The 18525-nt window shown below is 42.0% G+C and overlaps 1 protein-coding gene across 1 annotated transcript; it reads right to left on the bottom strand.

Annotated features, from left to right (window-relative positions):
- Positions 1 to 305: 305 nt before the first annotated feature.
- LOC135247758 (serine/threonine-protein kinase 17A-like) lies at positions 306 to 18023 on the bottom strand. Its single transcript, XM_064321554.1, has 7 exons — positions 17685 to 18023; positions 12829 to 13041; positions 5802 to 5946; positions 4592 to 4718; positions 4434 to 4482; positions 3912 to 4091; positions 306 to 1954 (listed from the first exon to the last, which is right to left on the bottom strand). Exons 1-7 carry the CDS (start codon positions 17795 to 17797, stop codon positions 1666 to 1668), a joined length of 1116 nt encoding a protein of 371 aa, XP_064177624.1. The 5' UTR covers positions 17798 to 18023; the 3' UTR covers positions 306 to 1665.
- Between the last annotated feature and the right edge of the window lie 502 nt (positions 18024 to 18525).

The following is an 18525-nucleotide window of genomic DNA, read 5'->3' on the forward strand; positions in this document are numbered from 1 at the left end:
GTTTGTTTGGAGGGGGCGTGGGGGGTATGGAGTGGTTGGGTCTGCATTTGCCAGAAAAGATGACTGTCACTGACAGTAGTAGACAGGTTGCTCTGCAAAAGTATGAGATATGATTTAAAGAAATTGGCATGACTTTCATGCAAATGGAATATCATTTCAGTGAAAGTGGTAGTAGGAAAAGATTGTTCTGAGGACTGCCTGTAATAAGAGGGATCTGGCTTTAAAGGTTTACTTGCTCCCCTATACCATTAAAACATGGATTAACCGAATCACAGGAACACCAGTGAAGTAAAATGGTGAGACGATTTAATATAACAACTTTTATAATTTCATAGCCTTAAAACATCAAAAAAATACAATAGAAAAATATTTTTTTACAGAGCGTTCAAATAAAAATAAACAAAAATATACAAAATTCAGTACTCTCTCTGTTGACAATGTCAGAAATTCAAACAAGTCTTGGAAACAATAATACCAAAACCCACAGAAAGCTGATCCATTTACTACCCAGTCTTTGTGATATTGCTGCATTCTGATCAACACAGCTTGAACTGATGGTAAAGCTGTAAGAGGAAGGAAGTAAAATAAGCTTTGGGTTTTGTGAATAATGCTATTTTGAACAGTCAAGGAAATGCATAAAACTGCGCAACATTAGCAGCAGGTGTCTTCAAAGGTTAACATCATAAAGGGTGTACTGCTTGGTACTTGGTGTAATGTTATAGAGAACATTTACAAAATGGTGTGTGCATACACATTTGTCTTTACCTGAAACAACAACAGACATGGGTGGTTTGAGTTATGTCACCAAAAGCCATTGCCGATATGAACATTCAAGAACTGTTGCTTAGTCACTAACAAAGTGCTTAGAAGCTGGATTGTCCATTGCTACAAAAGACACCAAACCTTAATAATTTTTAAAATGCTGGTTGCATGGTTCTGATCAGATATGAGACTTGAGTTAAGGGCATTAAGGGTAAAACAAACAAACAAGAAGAGCATTTGACACTTGAAACTGCATTACGACTGGCCATTGTGAGGTAGATCCCATGACCAGTTTATCATTTCTGCACTCTTTTTAAGAGGAATTTCCAACAGTGCAGTGTCTCTCCACGTAACATCTGGCAGCTCACTAACAGACATTTCAGACATGTTTGGCAAAAAGAAAAAATATATATGTCCTGCAAGGTAAGGAGCTCCAGCTAAGCTTTGATGTGATAGTCCCTGGACATGGGCCTTCCTTTTGAAGGAAGTAGTCCAAGGTCAGCGTTAAGTGGCGTGAATGGGAGAACAAAGAACAAAGAACAAACCACCAAAAGCATTCTTCCCACATTCTTCTCATTCACAGCATGGGGAGAAAAAAAGAATGCATCTTTCTTTTTTTAGGGTTGTTTTTGTCCATTTTTTCCAGCACTATGCTCAAGACCTGCTGAGAAGCGAATAAAGAGCAACATTCTCTCCTCCCAATCTCCATCTGCACCACAGAGAAGGGCTAAGCTGTTAACACTGCATTCATATTGTGCCCGCGCTGGCACATGCACGCATGAGGCATGAGGAATTGCAAAGTGCTGAGAATGGAACCACACCAGGCCTCGCTACGGGCCTTCAGCCTGGTTCACTTGGTGTCAGTTGGACCTTCGTGGTCCGTGGTTGAATTGCCGGTGCAGCTCAGCAGATGAGCTCTTGCTTGATCTCGGTTTTAGTGAGGAAGGGCTCATTGAAGCTGAAGGTGCCTCTCCCCGGCTTCATATCACTCAGATTGGAGCACAGGGTGTAGGAGGCCACAATGACCAGGTTTTGGGGTGAGGCTGGGCTCTCTGGCTCAGGGTCAGACTCAGACTGGCTGGCCTCAGGCTCATCCAGGGAGGACAGGTGGCTGGAATGGAGGTGAGGGCGAGGGTGCAGGTGCCCGCTCAACCAGGGGTGCTTCAGACACTCTTCGGCAGTGGCTCTCTCTCTGCACAGGGAAAAGGAGACGTCATGGTTAGGGTCGGGTTCACAAAACCAAGACGGACATCTCTCCGTTTTTGATCAGGTTAGAATGTCTTGGTCAGATGCTTACATGATTTACATAAGAGGTGGTTTATGCTTGGGTTAAAAAAAATACAGCAACATTCAATTATTCTATGATATCTTCTATACCTCTGCTACAAATTAATTTTTCCCCTTCTATGATCAAACTAATCTGTTGGTCTACTTGACACTCTGCCAGAGTAGGTATTAATCAGTAGCCTTACAGACTGCACTACAAAACAGTCCTGAAATACTGTACTCAGTTTCTCAAACTGCAATGGATTGGTGACATGTCCAGGGCATATTCCTCTCTCTCGCCCAATGCATGCTGAGTTAGGGTCCAGCACCCTTATGATCTTGACCAGAATTAAGCGTGTTTGATAATGGATGGATGGATGGACTGATGATTCTCTAAAGTAACAGTTGAAGCTATCATATGGTTTTAGATCATTGCCCATGATTAGACAAAATTGTAATATTCTTTCCATTGCATCTAACCTCATCTTTTGATTATGAACTTCTAGTTTACCCACTACAACTGACACACAAAACTGCACATAAATTATAAACCCATCTGTATGCCAAAAACGGGTCACATTAATTTCAAACGTATAAGTATTTTCATTCCAAATCTGCAGATATTTCTTTGTTTTAAGAAAACATTCCTTATTCCCCTTAACCATTACTCCTCAGGATATCAGTACCTTTATCTCAGTGTTATTCTGGATATTTTGTGCCCACTGCCTTTACACTGCCGAGTCACACCACTTTTCTGCCAGATCCCATAATGAAATGCCCCTGCGAAACAGGGCTAGGACCAAGGGGGGAGAAACAGTGGTATATGTGCTCACACATACTCCACTTCTCTTATCTCTTACATCTTATAAAGATTGAAATACCCATTTAAATCACAGAGGATGTTATGTCTAATAATGCTGCTTTGTTTCTGCTTAATTTTATCATTTTGTTTGCCACGTGAGAGCAAAGACAACTCTCCAGCTAGTTTAAGAAACACCTGCACAGTGGGTGGATAGAGGCACTGCCAATCCTTTTTCTTCGAACTCATTACAAGTACTGACACTTTTCTTTGAAACAGAAGCATACTTTTGAAATACCATGAAAGCATACTTTCCCGTCATTCTCAGCTCCACCCCCCCCCCCCCCCCTCAGAGTGATGACTCGCAGAATTCTGTGAAGAATGTTCCAGCAGTATTATTCAGCAATATTCACAGCAGCAATGATTAAATGGCATGGTGTTCACAACCTGGGATCCAAATTTTCATCTGTCCCTGTGATGGGTTTTTGTTGAAACACCATCATGACCATCCTGGGTTTCTGCACTAAAGCAACGTTGGTAAATAATGTTGATGGTACTCTATTCTAGGAATAGGGATATTGATACCAAAGTAACTGATACTAAGCTCCAGTATTTATAGAAAAGCTTATTTTGTAACAAAGTGCCCTTTTAAATAGCTTCACCTCATTTCTTAAGTCTACACAACAAGATCAAGAGCCAAACCGCTAATTGTGTTAATGAGGTTAGTCAGAACATTCGCTTCTCCATGCCCAAGCAGAGTGCAGATTTTTCACGATGGGGTCATTTTGCAGTAGTATCCTCGATTAAATGAATTAGGCTAGTGGAGGGAAACCACTCCATCATAAGAATGAAATAGCAGTAGGAATTTGAAAGAGCTTGTAACTGATTTGTACCCTGTTTTGACCCTAGTAAGTACTGTTCCCAAGCCTGTCCTGCTTTGCACCCTTGTGAACTCTAAGCATATTAGCTTTGAGAACATCACAAGACCAGGTTTCTTAAGGACAAACTATTGCAACCACTTGGGTGGGCACTGTGGCTACTGATAAAAGACTTGCAGCACACAACTGCCAGAGTCTGTGCTTACCTTGGGTTCTTGACCAGCAGGGACTTTATGAAATCAATGGCCAGGGACGAAACTCCCTCAAAGACATCTTCGGAGTAGTCAACATTGACCTGAGAGATGTTGAGGTATGTCTCCTGCTTATCATTGCCCAGGAAGGGGGATTCACCAGCCAGCATGACATAGGTCAGGACTCCAATACTCCTGATTGGGAGAGGCAGTTGAAAGGGTCAGTCGAGGACTAAATCAAACTTATTCTCCTAATTCACCAGGATCCTCTTAGGACCTAGGGACATCCCTCAGCTAATGGAGCCAGTCAGTCTAGTATTGGTTGCCAGGTCAAATTTCCTTTTGACATGCATCACTGGTATAATATGGAGATGTTTTTCCAAAGTTATTCACAAAGACTTGCAAGTTTTAAGTTTCATCAAAGTTTAATAAAATTTCCTGAGCTCTAACAAAACCTCATGTAGAAAAAAATGTCACTGTGGTTAATATATTTCCACACAGAACAAAAAGGACCATAGCTTGTTAGCTCATGCTTACCACATGTCTGTTGCTGTGCTGATTGGTTCATAGCTCAGGATCTCAGGAGCTACAAGAAAATGACAGAAACAATTAGCTCCAATGACAAACGGAATACTAAAGTAAGAAGAGATACAAAGACATGGATTAAACATCAAGGAAACGTTCAGTCTGCTTACCTACATACTCTGGAGTGCCCAAGATTTCTCGCACCTCCTTCATGTTGTCCATGCGTCGGGACAGGCCAAAGTCTACGATGCGGATGTCTCCCAGTGGCCGAGCACTGGTCAGAAGGATGTTCTGAGGCTGGAGGAGGACATCAAGCAATTTTAACACATATTCAAACAGAAGGACTCAAATTATAAACTGCAACAGATAATCTGTCATCCGGTGGAAGAAGGATGGTCGAAAGCATTATGTAACCTTCCATTTAAACAGATGCACAGATGTGTCTTCTAACTGGCGTATATACTCTTAAAAAAATAAGCCATTTTAGTTTATTGGGTTCCATTGTTTCAATCACAAGTAATCATTTGTTTCACAAGCCAGTTTGAATGCAAAACTAAACTGGAAAACCACCAACAGAGCTTGATGCAGGCTGGCTGACCTCAGTGGTAAGGTCAACATTGACATTCTGTGGTGAGATTCCTCCGTTGACACAGTGGTGTAAAACTCTTAACATTCAGTTTTTTGTATTGGCCTTTGGCTAAGAGCCAACAGCATGGCAGTGTGACAACTCGTTGTGTCTCAGACATCTAGAGGCTAAACTGGGGCTCTAGTTACATCAATCTTGTGTTCATTGGTCTGCCTGGCTCATCCCTTCAACGAATTAGCAAAGGACGATAAATGTCCTGATGGTATTAATTACTTAACGTGTCAATGCTGAGTGATGGTGCCAACAGAAATTCCATGACTGAAATCTTACAAATGAATGAAAAAAAATAAAAATAAGATTTGGTCTTATCAATGGAGACAAAGGCAAGCCACTGCCCCCACCACTTCACAATCAAGAGACCATTTCAAATATATTAAGGCAAAAAAATTCTGTTTTTCATTATGACATATTGTAGTCATTTAGAGTAAAAAACAAAAACAGTTGGACAAATCAGAGTGTGTTTCCAAACTTTCTACAATACAATCAATTTTTAAAAGAAACTGGCAACTTTTGTAATCTCTACGACTCTTTCACCTTCTAGTGGTAAACATGGGTGTTGCACCATCACCCAGAATCAAAAAGGTATTCACATTCACGTTCTCAAAGACACTTATTCCCAAGATGAATGACTGGACTTCCAAAAGAGAACATCCTGATCGAATGTGGTCACGATGCCGTTTACTCCACCCAGAACACCATGATATCCCCTCTTCATGCCTCCCTTCTCTACTGACCTTCAGATCCAAGTGAACCACATTGTTACGGTGCAGACAGGCCACGCCAGTCAGGATCTGCCTCGCCAGCCTGATCACATCCTGCTCTGTGAAGGCCTCATCATTGTCTGCCACGCACTGGTTGAAGATCTCTCCACCAGCAGCACTATGGACAGGGAAAGGAAAATGGAAAGCAGATGAATTACCAAAAGCTACAAGAAATTCTTAACACTCTTATAAACTGATGCTAAATGATCCGAGCTGAGAGTTAACAGGGGTTGCTTTCCTTCAACACTGGGAAGCTTTAAAAACGTGTTGGATACACAAAGGTCTGTTCTGAACATGAAAACAGTTCACGCTTAAATCTTTATTTCAAGCTTTTCACTGAACACAAACAAATGGTAACTCTTACTGCATATGACAACACATTTCCCATACACTGACAAATCGCAAACAAAACTAGATGGGATTCAGGAATTTTAAGAAAACAAAACAAAAACAACCATTTGCACCAGCTCCAGAAATATGCTATAATAGTCACTGTATGTTCTTCCAAGAGGAACCACATTGGCTAAACCAATTAGGATTTCTGAGAAAAAAGCAAATGCCCTTTCATTCTTCTCTCTCAAATGTGTAACTGCAGGAACACACCAAACCTCAAATCAGATGGGCTTCTAGGCAATCAAATGAGGGGCAGTCCCGCCAAAACCACGTGTACGGCTTTTAGCCCTACAGATGTGTTTCATCCGCAGAAGGGATCTGTTAATGCCCTATGGGCACAACAGATGTAGCTTTGCCTCTCGAACCCCATCTCCCCCTACCGCATCCCTTCAACTGCTTCCTCCTCACCCCGTGTTCACCCCCCCACCCCCAGCTGTCAAAATATGGGACTTATTTTTGTGGACATCTCTAATCCTCTAATCTCGCAAGGGCACATGAATGGAAAGGGGGATTTCAGAATGCTGTGGTGTGTAACCAAAAAGTTACATAAATCAGGCTGTGCCCTCTGGTAAAACCCAGGTTTACTACACATGAAGCTTATCAGCAGTTCAGTTCATAGGGTTAACTGGAAACAGCAAAGTCTCCTTCCAACGTACACACGCTCAAACAAAAACAAAAAACAAGCAAGCCTGCATTAATACATGGTAATACTGCTGGCCACTAGGAATAGAGAAATGATGAAATGGAGCATGAATGTAGTTTGTCCTGAAGGCAATTTATACAACTGCAACATGTGTAATCATAGTTATAAAACTGGGTTCTGATGATGAGACTGAATTAATATATTTAATTTTTAAAAATTAGAACAAACCTTCCCAAGGATGCAAGTTACCTGCATGTTACTATTTACAGCAGTCATGTTTCATTCCATGCCATTCCCAACAGATAAAGCATGTAAAATAGACAAGTTAAAACCAAACCCAGAAACTTAGCATACTTGTTTATCATGGTCATTTTCTCCTAGTAAGGGGAACATCAACCAAGAAATTTCCCAAACACAAAGTACGACACTGCATGGTGGAAATGAATCCACACTTTTGTATCCAGCTGTTTTCAGGGACACGTCTATCGGCCTGAATGTGCCTAAAGAAGATTCAGCACCCTGTGGTTAACCAATGCCCATGAATGAGAAGAGGAAAGACAGAAGGGGAAAGGTACCGTCTCTCTGACTTCCTTTCCCAGTCTGACTTGCTTAGGCTTAAGAGCTCCTAGAATAGGCCACAAGTGGTAAACATGCAGCACCAGTTCCTTCAGTGCAGTCAACTCATGAGGTGAGGCTGCGTACACGGACATCTGCTACACTTCTTAAAATCTGACCCCTCTGGCAAGACCTGATGGCGCTGCTCAGACTGCCATCTTTATTGAGTGGCTCATTTCAGAGAAGCACTCTGGGGCAGGGAACACAATGAATAGAAAATGTGCTGTGCTAAACAGAGGAAAGCGATGCTTGCTTCTTCAATTTGGCATGATAGCCTACAGTGTGTGGCTGGCCTTTGTTTCCTTTCTAAAACAGATCCCATCCAGACCTTGGGAACAGTTAACATGATCGACTGGTCAACTTCGTACTTTGCTGCAAAGACATTTGCATTTGTGCCGATTTCTTTTTCCCAAAGATGATCCAGGGTGAATTGTTTTAACTTGACATTTTCACGACATATTAAAGTGTTGACGCCTTCTGTGGGCAGCAGTTTCCTGACGAAACCAGACAGAGAGCAATTTTTAAATAGTGTGGCTTTATATGTTGAGCCCACAGGCTTAGACTCTTAATAGTCCAATAATCTTAGATGCCCTTCAAATAATCAAGAACACAAGTTGATGTCTAAACCTGTTAAGGACATTCATTTCTTTTTCTATTTGTGATAACATGCTGTACTTGGCACGATTAACAGTAAAAGCTAACTGAGGTAATCACTAATGACATCAGTGAATGAGCCGAAAGAACATCCAAATAACAAAACAGCCTGGTGTACCAAGAAGAGAACAAAAAAAAAAAAACAATGTGACACTGATCAGAAATGCAGGCATTTCCAGGTTACATAAGGATTTGTTAAAGTTGCTTGTGAAGAAAGATCAGATACCATCATGTATGAGCAGATGAAAAAGGGCTCAGAGAGGAGTGGGAGCAAAAGGCGGCATTTATTTAAATTAAAACGGGGCTGAGAAAGATCAGAGTCAGTCATATTAAAGTCCACTCTTAAACCCCAGGAATGCCACGGTCGGTCTTAAAAGTTCAGCCAGGCCTCTAGAATTACACAAGAGATGTATTTTTGTGAACAGATGCGGTTAAGCTGGCCCAAGTGCAGAGAGTTGCAATTAAGCAGACAAGGAGAGAAGGACCCAGGCTTTTTGGGCATTGAGGGGTGGACTGCTGTAATTTCAGGTATCACCCCTCAGTCAATGGCAAAATGAAGGGACACAGCAGCCCACACTCCCGTCCTGTGGGTTCCAGATGAAGGCGCATTCGCGATTGCACAGCCAGCCTTTGTGCAAGTAAATGCCTCCAAAGAAGGCAAAGTCACAGGGGAAATACTTGTACAGAAAGTGACTTTCTGGGATCACGTGCGATTGCTGATGCACTTTGCCCAGCAGGTACGCTGAATGAAAGAAAATGTACAGAATGCAGGGCCAGGACGTTCACCTCTGGTTCACTGCAATTGTTCCAGTTATTCAGGTTTTCGCATTGGTATCCCTTCAGTTTCCTGATCGACGAGGCAACGGCTTCCTACAGCTCAGCTCCACGAAAGGCCTTTGCCATTTCATTGAGAGAACACTCTGGACACAGCAGGAGTGTTCAGCTTGGAGCAATTCAGCGCTCGGCCGTGAATATTCACAGTAAACTGCGGCATTTCGGATGAGAACTACAGTGGAAACAATGGGGAGCACAGCGGACATTTCCACAGTACACAGAGGACATGTAGGCACCAGACAGGTCTTCTGACCTAACTCAATCAAGCCCTGGCAGGACTCTCATTGTAACAGACCCAACTATTTGGGAGGGGGGAGGGTGGTTGGCAAATTTGATGTTATGATTGACGATCAATATCAATGTTATATTGCTTTAAAATTTGTTCGATCTGTATGATGAGATGTAATCCCTTGCCCAACCCAAATGCAAGGATCTTGCATTTCAGGCCCATTAAAAACTGTACCAGACAGGTCTGAACCATAGCTCCAATCTGCCATTATGATATGCATGTGCAAGCCTATGTACTACACTTAAATAACCTGAAAGGCTACAATCCCACCACCCTCATACATGCCTCATTCAGATATGCTTGCTTTTCATGCTTTTGGTAAACCTGATCATCAAATGGTGCTGGTGACCAATGTTGGCCAAGTACAAAAGTCACCTTAAAGAAAAACGTTCAGCTGAGCCTTTTCTAGAGCAGAAACACAGACCATAAAGAGATCTTAACCTAAACCATCTTGGCAACCGAATACCCGAGTCACATTGCAACAATTCTTGTGTTGAACACTTGAAATCTATGGCATGTATGCATACAAACAAGTAATGGCTTCACATCTGATTGCATTACATAACCTAATATGGACAGGCGTCTCCCTTTTCTCTGTATGGACATAGATCAGAGTGGGTGGCTTCAGTGCTGTATATACTGTAGGCAAAAATCCAGGGCAATACATCAGAATTACACAGAAAGCAAAAGCCGCAAATTTACTTTAAAACGTTACAGCATATCAGTTCTAAGGTATCGCGCCTTCATTTCACCGAGGAACTGTGTTGGGCCTGCCAGTAAGTGCTCTTTTTTAACATGCAGAAAACGCATCAAAACTGAATGGGGAGAAGGCAGCGCAGCTTCTCGTTATCTGCTTCTCATGCAAGCCTAAGGATGTGGTTGCGGCAGTGCAAGTGCGAGCGTGCGTGCTGCTGCTTTTGGGTACGCTCCGGCTCACCGCTTTCACGCCAAAGGAAATGGAACATTTCAGCTTGCTCCGCTTTACATAGAAAAGCACCCACGCTATGGTTGGAGCGCCAAAGAGAGCTGCATCTCTGGCAACCACAGCTGACAGGCACAGGTCACGTGGTTTTCTGCACTCTGGTTGTTTTTTAATTTTTTTAAAAGGCTGTGAGGCAACGCTGCTTTTGAGAAGAGCCCCATAAGTGCCTTTTTGGGGGGAGAGATCCCAAAGCAAAGACGGGCAATGCAAGGTCAAACTGATACCGCTGCCCTTTTTCACATTGAGTGAGGCAGATGGGGCTTTCAGTTCTCAGAACATAAGCCATGGGGTTATTAAGAGAGCGTGCAGCGAGGTGTTGTTGGAGCACACAGGATGCACTGGCTTGCAAAAAGTGTCACAAGAGCAGCTGACTTGAAACTTGTTGTTTGGGGTCTGCGGTGTCTGGTCTGCTTCCTGGGGCGGAGCGCTAAGTGCCGCAAGCCTCGGGGCGGTGTAGCCAGGAGGCGACCTGCAGCTGGGAACGGCCCAGGGGCCCTTTCTGCACAGCGGTAATGCAAAGGTGATCAGACAGCTCAGCTTCTCCGCTTCCCCTTTCACACTTTCAGCAATGCTAAGAATGTGTATTCCACACTTTGTGCTCAAGACACAAAAAGAGAGTTGGTTGAAGAACAATGATGGGAGTGAGCTGCTTCTTCAGCAGGGGCCGAAGAAGGCCTGTGTTCACTTCACACCACTTCCCTTACAGTGACAACAGGTTAAAAAACAGGACAGGGATATATGCTCTAAACTCATTCCCAACATTTAAGCACTGACCTGACTCTCCAGGGCTGCATCTGGGCCAGAGTAATGGTGCTTTTGAAAGCCAGTAACCATGCATAGCACCAGTGACCTCACGCTATCTCACCCAGCCAACAGTTTCTCAAGAAATCACCAGCTTATTTCAGCATCATGTCATCACAACCCAGCTCAATCGTGATGTCTCACATGGACATGTGAACAAAAAACCCTGAGCACCGAAACAAATGATATCCATTCATTTAAAGAAACAAAAGCCAGGAGAAGAATCAGAAGGATATTGTGATACTCTTAGCACAGAAATCTCAGGACACTCTTGAGGTAGCAAGATGGGCAATTTTAAGCAGGACTGCAAAGATCTCCTTATCTCCTTATAAGGAAATAAGCTTATTGCTGGGGCCAACTGTGGTTTAACGGTGAGAACAGTCACGTAGCACTATGACGCCTAGATCATCTTCCGTAGAAAGGCATGCTCAGATGTTTCTGAACTGAAGATCTAATCTCTCATTTCCCATCAATGAGAAACCCAAGTCAGCAGCACTACATCCTGCCAGCAGTTTAAAAACCCTTCATGACTAAAAAATCAGTCAAATCAAAACTTCTGAACAATACAAAGAACCACAGACTGAAAACCCATTTTAAACTGATTTTGACTGTCTTTTCAACTGATTTTTAAAAAAAGACCAGGTCAAAACCTAGTATATGGTAGGACCTAACTCACTTCATCCGGCCAACCAATGGTGTAACTTCATAACTCGGCCGAACAATGGTGTAACTTCATCACTCAGTCAGATCACTCAGTCACTCAGTCACAGACATTCGCGTTTGTAGGGCTGGCCCCGCTGTTGCAGTCCAGCCAAAAAGAATAATTTCATTTTTTTGTACAGGTAGGTCAGTTATCCAATAAATATATTTATATGACCTGGACTTCTTTTTATAAATAAATAACTATTATTAATGTTGCATTTTCTTGTATTTATAATTTGTTATGGTGCTTTGTAGTGATGCTGTGATGTTACTTCTGGTCTATTACAAGAATGCAGACATCAACAAGCCAATTATATCTATACCAAGTAATCTATTGCGATTTTAGGCTCATTACTGAACCATTACATACACCAATTTGTTGCATGGGGGAACATCTACTGTATATCTACTGCTGTAAAAGTTCACAGGAGATACGTCATTGCGAAACGGGGTTAATCACTGCACTCATTTCTAATGCTTTTTAAATACAATATACAATCTCAGAGAAAACTGAACAGAAAAATGCAAAAAATTATGGAGTGAAAGAATTCCAGGAATAGTACCGTGTTGTGAATTCCGTTCATGGAATGATTTATTCATGCATGGAAACTGTTAGAAGGGAATGCCATGAAAATAAACAATGTGTCAGCCTGTTGTATCTTGTTTGTTATTACTTCCAGAATAAGAACACTGAACTTGGAAAAACATCCAACACATGCTGGCCCTTTCTGATAGAAAGTAAATGCACTGAAGATGAGCAAGTCTCTTCCCAGGAGGGGGCTGAAAGAGCAGGTTAATGGTCAAATCAACAGGCTGGATTAAATCCTTTATCACCGTGGTCAATCATGCAAATCATTCAGGGTGAACATTAAACAGTAATTCACAGACATATGGTAACAATGACATGTATTCCTTGAGGAAATTGTTCAGTAGTGGCCCCCCAAACAATGTGGTCAGTAAACACAATAGGGCCCATTTGGCTACAAGCGGTTTCTCCATGGCATTCAGGAAAGCTGTCAACACTGCATTCAAGGTGGGGTACGAGTTCACTTTCCCATTTCTTAGACTAGCGTGGGGATAAACTTACCACTCCAGGACAAGGATGATCTCTGAGGTAGTCTCGTAGACCTCGTGGAGTGACACGACGTAGGGATTGGACTTGGCGAACTCCAGAATGGCGATCTCATTGATGATGTCCAGCCGGCAGTCCTCGCCTTTCCTCCGCTTCCGCAGGAACTTGGCAGCGTGCTCCTTCCCCGTCTTCTTCTCAATGCACTTCTTCACCACCGCAAATTTCCCCCTGTGGAGATGAGCATGGAGATAAGGCAAGGTCTTCTTTCAGCAGGAAATTGCCTACCTGTTCTGAGATATGTTCATTAGTGGGAAACCACGTCATGTCTACCAAATCTGAAGACCTTGATTTAAAGTAACTGCATTAAATACTAATGCAGTCAGCTTGATCTTAGTGAACTTTTCCAAATGTTACGGCATTTTAGTTACATTTTCTAGTAACCCAAAAGCATTTTAGTAACATATCTAAGCTTGGGCCTCATATATTCCTTGCCTACTAAACACAATTGGACATTTTTTCTGAGGTCATAATTAAAAAAGGTTTGGAAATGGAGAGCTTGTTGTGAACAACTCATGAAAGGTGGCCACTGCTTGTACTGAGATGTGATGTTTTTAAAAAACCTATGCCCATCAAAAACTGAACTCTTGCTACTAAGTGAGCTTATTTCAGGCTGATCAGACACATCCTCCATATAATACTTGCCAGTGTCACACTGCAGACATCACTGTAAGGGAAGAAGAGTCTGACACTCAAAAGATAAAGGGGGATGGTTAAGCTTGAATGCCTGTGAGTGAGGGAGTGATAAGACCAGTTACTGGAGTGTGGACCATTTAAGCCCTATTCATATTTCAGTGTAGACAGAAAATTATTTCTGTCTGGCGCTACCCACTACTGGAAGTAGAAAACCACTCACTCAATTATACTGCCAAACTATTAGAAAAAAATTTTTAAAAAAAATAAATAAAAAAACACTAAAATCAGGAGATATTGGAGAACCCAGGCAAAAAGGGGATGACAGCACTGATGGACTGAAATAACACATGCCCAGTACCTACTTCCCCACACCCCTCATTTCCCAATTCTTGAATTGCAGCTTGTAAAAAGGACAAATGGAATTACCAACACCTCCACCCAAATCAGGGCTGAAACCATGATCCCTTGTGCCAGCCTGACAATGGGACCTCACATGGCTGCTGGGACACATTGCCTCGCCTGAGACCGACCGGACTCATCTCTGCTAAAGCACTTTCTGTATACTGCACCTACTGAAATCAGGGTGACATCAATACAACCATACCGACAAAGTATATCCAAGCTGTTTCTGCTTTACCAGCCAGTAGAGCCTTGCAAAGGAATCCCTGTACTCAAAGTCTATGGGTTTCTTTATAAAGCTGTTTTAGGGAGGGAAAGAATGATGGATTACTTCAGTGCCCCTTAGGGTTTCAACTTAGACCTATCAATGAATAGCCTGCTGTAAAATGATTAAGTAAGGGCATAGTAAGAGGTCTGAGGCCTGCTCACACTCTCAGCGAGTGGGGTGTAATGCTTAGCAGATGGGAGACAGGTTCAAGTTCACGTTTCCACTACGAGGTGAGGAGGAGGCAGGGGTGAGAGCAAGGTAAGCACTCGAGGAAATCTCACAGATGAAAAACAATGGCCCCACGCCGTGCTGCAGAGAGGAATTAAGAATAAAGTGGATATTCAGCTCAGCAATTGCATTTCACACGTTTACTCATGGAACGTTGCGCTCTGTAGACTACAGCTTAGCTTTTTATAATAATGTGCTGCATTAGTAACGGGGAACTTGGTTATCCCACAAGTGCAAGGGCGAGCTAATGCTTGTAATTCTATAGCTTTGCACTTCAGTGAGCAGGGGCAATTGGGCCCACACTGTAACAGGAACAGCCTTAAGCTCCCTTTGAAGGTTTGAGTAGAATAATTAGTTGGAAGATGATGTAGAGAGGCCCCAGCTAGGCATATTTGGACCTTTCAGGTATTCCACTGGTTCCACTCAGTGATGTTGAAGCATAATCCATAACACAATAACCGAGGAGTGCAACCGAAACATACGCATTGATTTATTACTTAAAACCATGTCACCAATGCCCTTATTCTACAATTCAAACCACAGCCAACCAAAGAAGGTGCAAGCAACAGCAAATATTTCAATGAACTGAATGCGCATTATGACCCAGAACAATACTCTAATCTAACACTGGTTTTCCTGTGTAGTCAGTGTTTCAGTCTCTCTCAGTATCAGTCACATCTTAAGGGCTGTAAGTGAATTTTTTTTTTTTTTTTTTTTAAGAGACACAGAGAGAGAGAACCATCCCAACCACTTTTCTACTTAGACCGGTGATTAATGTGAAGAATTGACACATTAAAACTTCGCTCTTGCTAATGCTGACTGACATCTCACCTGCTGACACACGCACTCTCTGGGTTATGAACTGACACAGTAATCGCATCATTCAGAGAAATGGAGCACATCAGAGCAAACTCAGCAGCAATCTTTCCTGGCCTTCAAAAAAAGCAAACACTAGGCCTACTTGACTTTAAATTTGGCTTCCCGTTCAGTAAATATCAGCATCCCATTGTTCATATTTAAAGCACTGAGTGTAGAGCTAAGTAACAGCAAAGGTGCTGATAGAGATGTTCTCCCACCATTCAGTCTGACTTCCAGTATATCCAACCACTTCAATTAATTAAGTCTAGGCCTGCATTCATTCAGTCACCCCACAGAGACATTTTAGTCCTTCTAGATGCAGACTGAAAGTGATGAACAAAGAAGAAACCAGAACAAAACGTTCAGAACAGGTCTCCCATGCAACCCCTAGAAGTCAGGGAAGTTCCCTAAAATATGTCCTTTATTAATAAAGTGAATAGAGTGAATAAAGAGACTGTATACAAATCAGGATTAAGCATCATATAGAAATGTGTATTGAACACCCGAGAAAGCTGCATAGGCTATGGAATGCCTTACTATAATGCTCACTGGAACAGTAACAACACTTTCAGCAGCTTAGCCTGAGGGGCACTACCTTTATAACCTTTGTATTAATATGTAGAAGTCTCCTTCGCATCCACAAGCATACAAGCAATAGGGTGCGGTAGCTGGAAGCCCATAAAGCAGTTTCAGCAGCCGGATATGGCTGGATTCAGGCCTAGCAGTAGGTGTCATACCATAGAGATAGCTTGACAGCCTTCACTGCTCCATTACTGACCTTCTAATCTTGACAAGCTAGTCTCCTGGCATCATCTGGCATTCCTGCAGCTAATTAGATTGACTAGCTGTACCTGGAAATGCATGCAGGGGTGAAGAGGGGGCAGCAGACAGAGGGCAGCAGACAAAGGCTGCACAGCCAACAGGCCCTGGGTGCTTGCCCAGAATATCCCATAATGTCTAGCGAGGAAATATCTACAACCAGTTGGCTGACATGGAAGTGTTTATTTATAAAGACCTTGTTATACCACTGAAGTTCTTAGTGAAGGTGGGTGGGATGGGGGGGGTCTTCCTATTGTTCTACATAAAATTAAATTATAAGGCAAGACAAAAATAAAAAAGAGCAAATATTACAAGGTCCAGGTATGTTTAATGAAATTCACACACAATGCATGTTTTTTTGGACCTGTCCAGGGTTCAACACTAACCTCCAAGGATGTATCCCATTTATGCTCCTAAATAATTTTTCTAATTAGCACACATCAGATTTCAGGAGCAAATGCTCTTGAAGGGAGCACTGTATAGTCCAGCCAGTGCACATTTTCTACCAGCTGACAATGTGATGAACGAGAAAAAGCAAACAAGTCAAAAAAAAAAAAGAAAAACCTTTAAAAATCCAACTGTGTGCACAGGCATGTGTGTGTGTTTCTTCCAGAGCCACAGACTTAGAAAAGAGGTCAATTACACTTTATATGGAAAGGTAAAGGGGAAACTGTGGAAGCATTTTATTTCACAGAACCTACAAAAACAGTTTTTGGAATAACCTAACGCATCCTCAGAGCAGAGCCTAAACTGCAGGGCAAATTACCCGTTTACATCAATATAAATAATGTTCTGAAATGTAATTTCGCGCACCTGAGGTCTTCCTCTACAATTCCCTCATCACCTCTAACGCACAGGAGGGTGCACCACCGTATGGGGCAGTAGATATACTGAAGGCTTTCTTTCCATCGCATATAGTACATTTTTTGACGTTAATGTTTTTTTTAATATTTTATTATTGCTGTAAATGCAATTTGCTAGAAATTGGTGGTTGGGCGTTCGGAAGCTGATCATCATGTAATCACACAGACCACAACAACGTTATGAGAATGAACAGAAATGTGGGCGCACAAATGAATAGCGATGAAAAGTCTTTTGCCATGTAATTTCCCCGTGTTTTCCTCATGTTATCTAAAAGCTCAACTAATAAATAAATGTAACTCAAATTCACAAAAGTCATGATTGATTGCTATGTAAATGAGTGACCACGTTGATCACCAAATGTTGATTAATATTAGCCTACTCTAATTCTTGATCTAACCATCGAAGGGAGGCACCAGCCGCGGCGCAAAACCAGAAAATGTAGCCTAATGCTTGACATAATCCCACAGAACAATTAAGACTGAGAATGTTCACTCGTTACCGAAACCATTCGGAAAACTTGAATCTGTGCAGATCCGAGAACAATCAGCTGTTAATAATCATACTTTATTTCAATAACTGATGTTATATCCAACTCCAACGTTAGGACCTCTCGGACTTACGGTTCGGAAGGATTTACATTCAGCTTTAAGTGCCTTCAGTTACATCAATGAACATACAAAAGAAACGGCGTGTCTGCGGCGGGTTTATCGATGGCAACATTCACTCCAACCTTGAGACTTACCTGCCCAATTCTTTGCCAACCAAGTCGTAATTGTTCTTGAATAGATCGGTCCTTATACGGGTCTGTATACTTGACACCATCCCGTTCTTGTTCATCATCCTCGAATCAAGCATTTGTTAAAAAACGCAGAGTTTAGCTACTAGCTTTAAGAAGCCTACGTTTTAGACGACCTCTCAAGTTCGTATAAGGCAACAAAATCAAGCTGATGAATAATTAAATACACAAGCTCTAGCAACTAAAACGCCAAACACGACAGAAAAGTTGTCACACCGGCAAATACTCATAACACTAGTTTGAAACCTGCCGCACATCCCCAAACACCAAGCCATTTCCCAGAACCAGCCCCTTTTAATGACGCAACCGTAAAACACCCAATAACTAACTATAGTTATATAGAAAGGGCGGGGTAGAAGAAATTCACAAATCTGCTTTAAAATCTGTTGGGCAGACAGCAGAGGAATAGACTTGATGTGACAGAAGAGCACAACTGTCATAATAACGCATTCGCTAGATACGTTTGTACATTTTAATAAAAATCATTTTGCATACAGAAAACAAACACGATATTTTACAAATACTTATGTAAAGTTAATGCTACACATTCTTGTTATAGTGATAGGCTGTCTACCAACAAAAACAAAAAAAAATTTCTCCGGATTAGTAGTAGGCTAGGCCTATAGCTTAAAAGTTTGACAAAAATGGTGCACGAAATTGTTTAGCTATTAATTTAGCTAGCTTGCAAATGATGAGGAGAAAATAGGCTACATTGTTAATGCGTTCAGAACCCCAACCTGAGTTCTGAAAGCTGGTTTACAAACGAAATGCCAATTAATTAGGTTTG

The sequence above is a fragment of the Anguilla rostrata genome, chromosome 2 (assembly GCF_018555375.3).
Source record: "Anguilla rostrata isolate EN2019 chromosome 2, ASM1855537v3, whole genome shotgun sequence".
Classification (NCBI taxonomy): Eukaryota; Metazoa; Chordata; class Actinopteri; order Anguilliformes; family Anguillidae; genus Anguilla; species Anguilla rostrata.

Coding starts and splice junctions, on each gene's coding strand:
- LOC135247758 (XM_064321554.1), bottom strand. CDS start 17,797: ATGCTTGATTCGAGGATGATGAACAAGAACGGGATGGTGTCAAGTATA. Junction 13,042..17,684: donor GTTGGCAAAGAATTGGGCAG/GTAAGTCTCAAG, acceptor TCATCTCCACAG/GGGGAAATTTGCGGTGGTGA. Junction 4,092..4,433: donor AGCACAGCAACAGACATGTG/GTAAGCATGAGC, acceptor TCTCCCAATCAG/GAGTATTGGAGTCCTGACCT.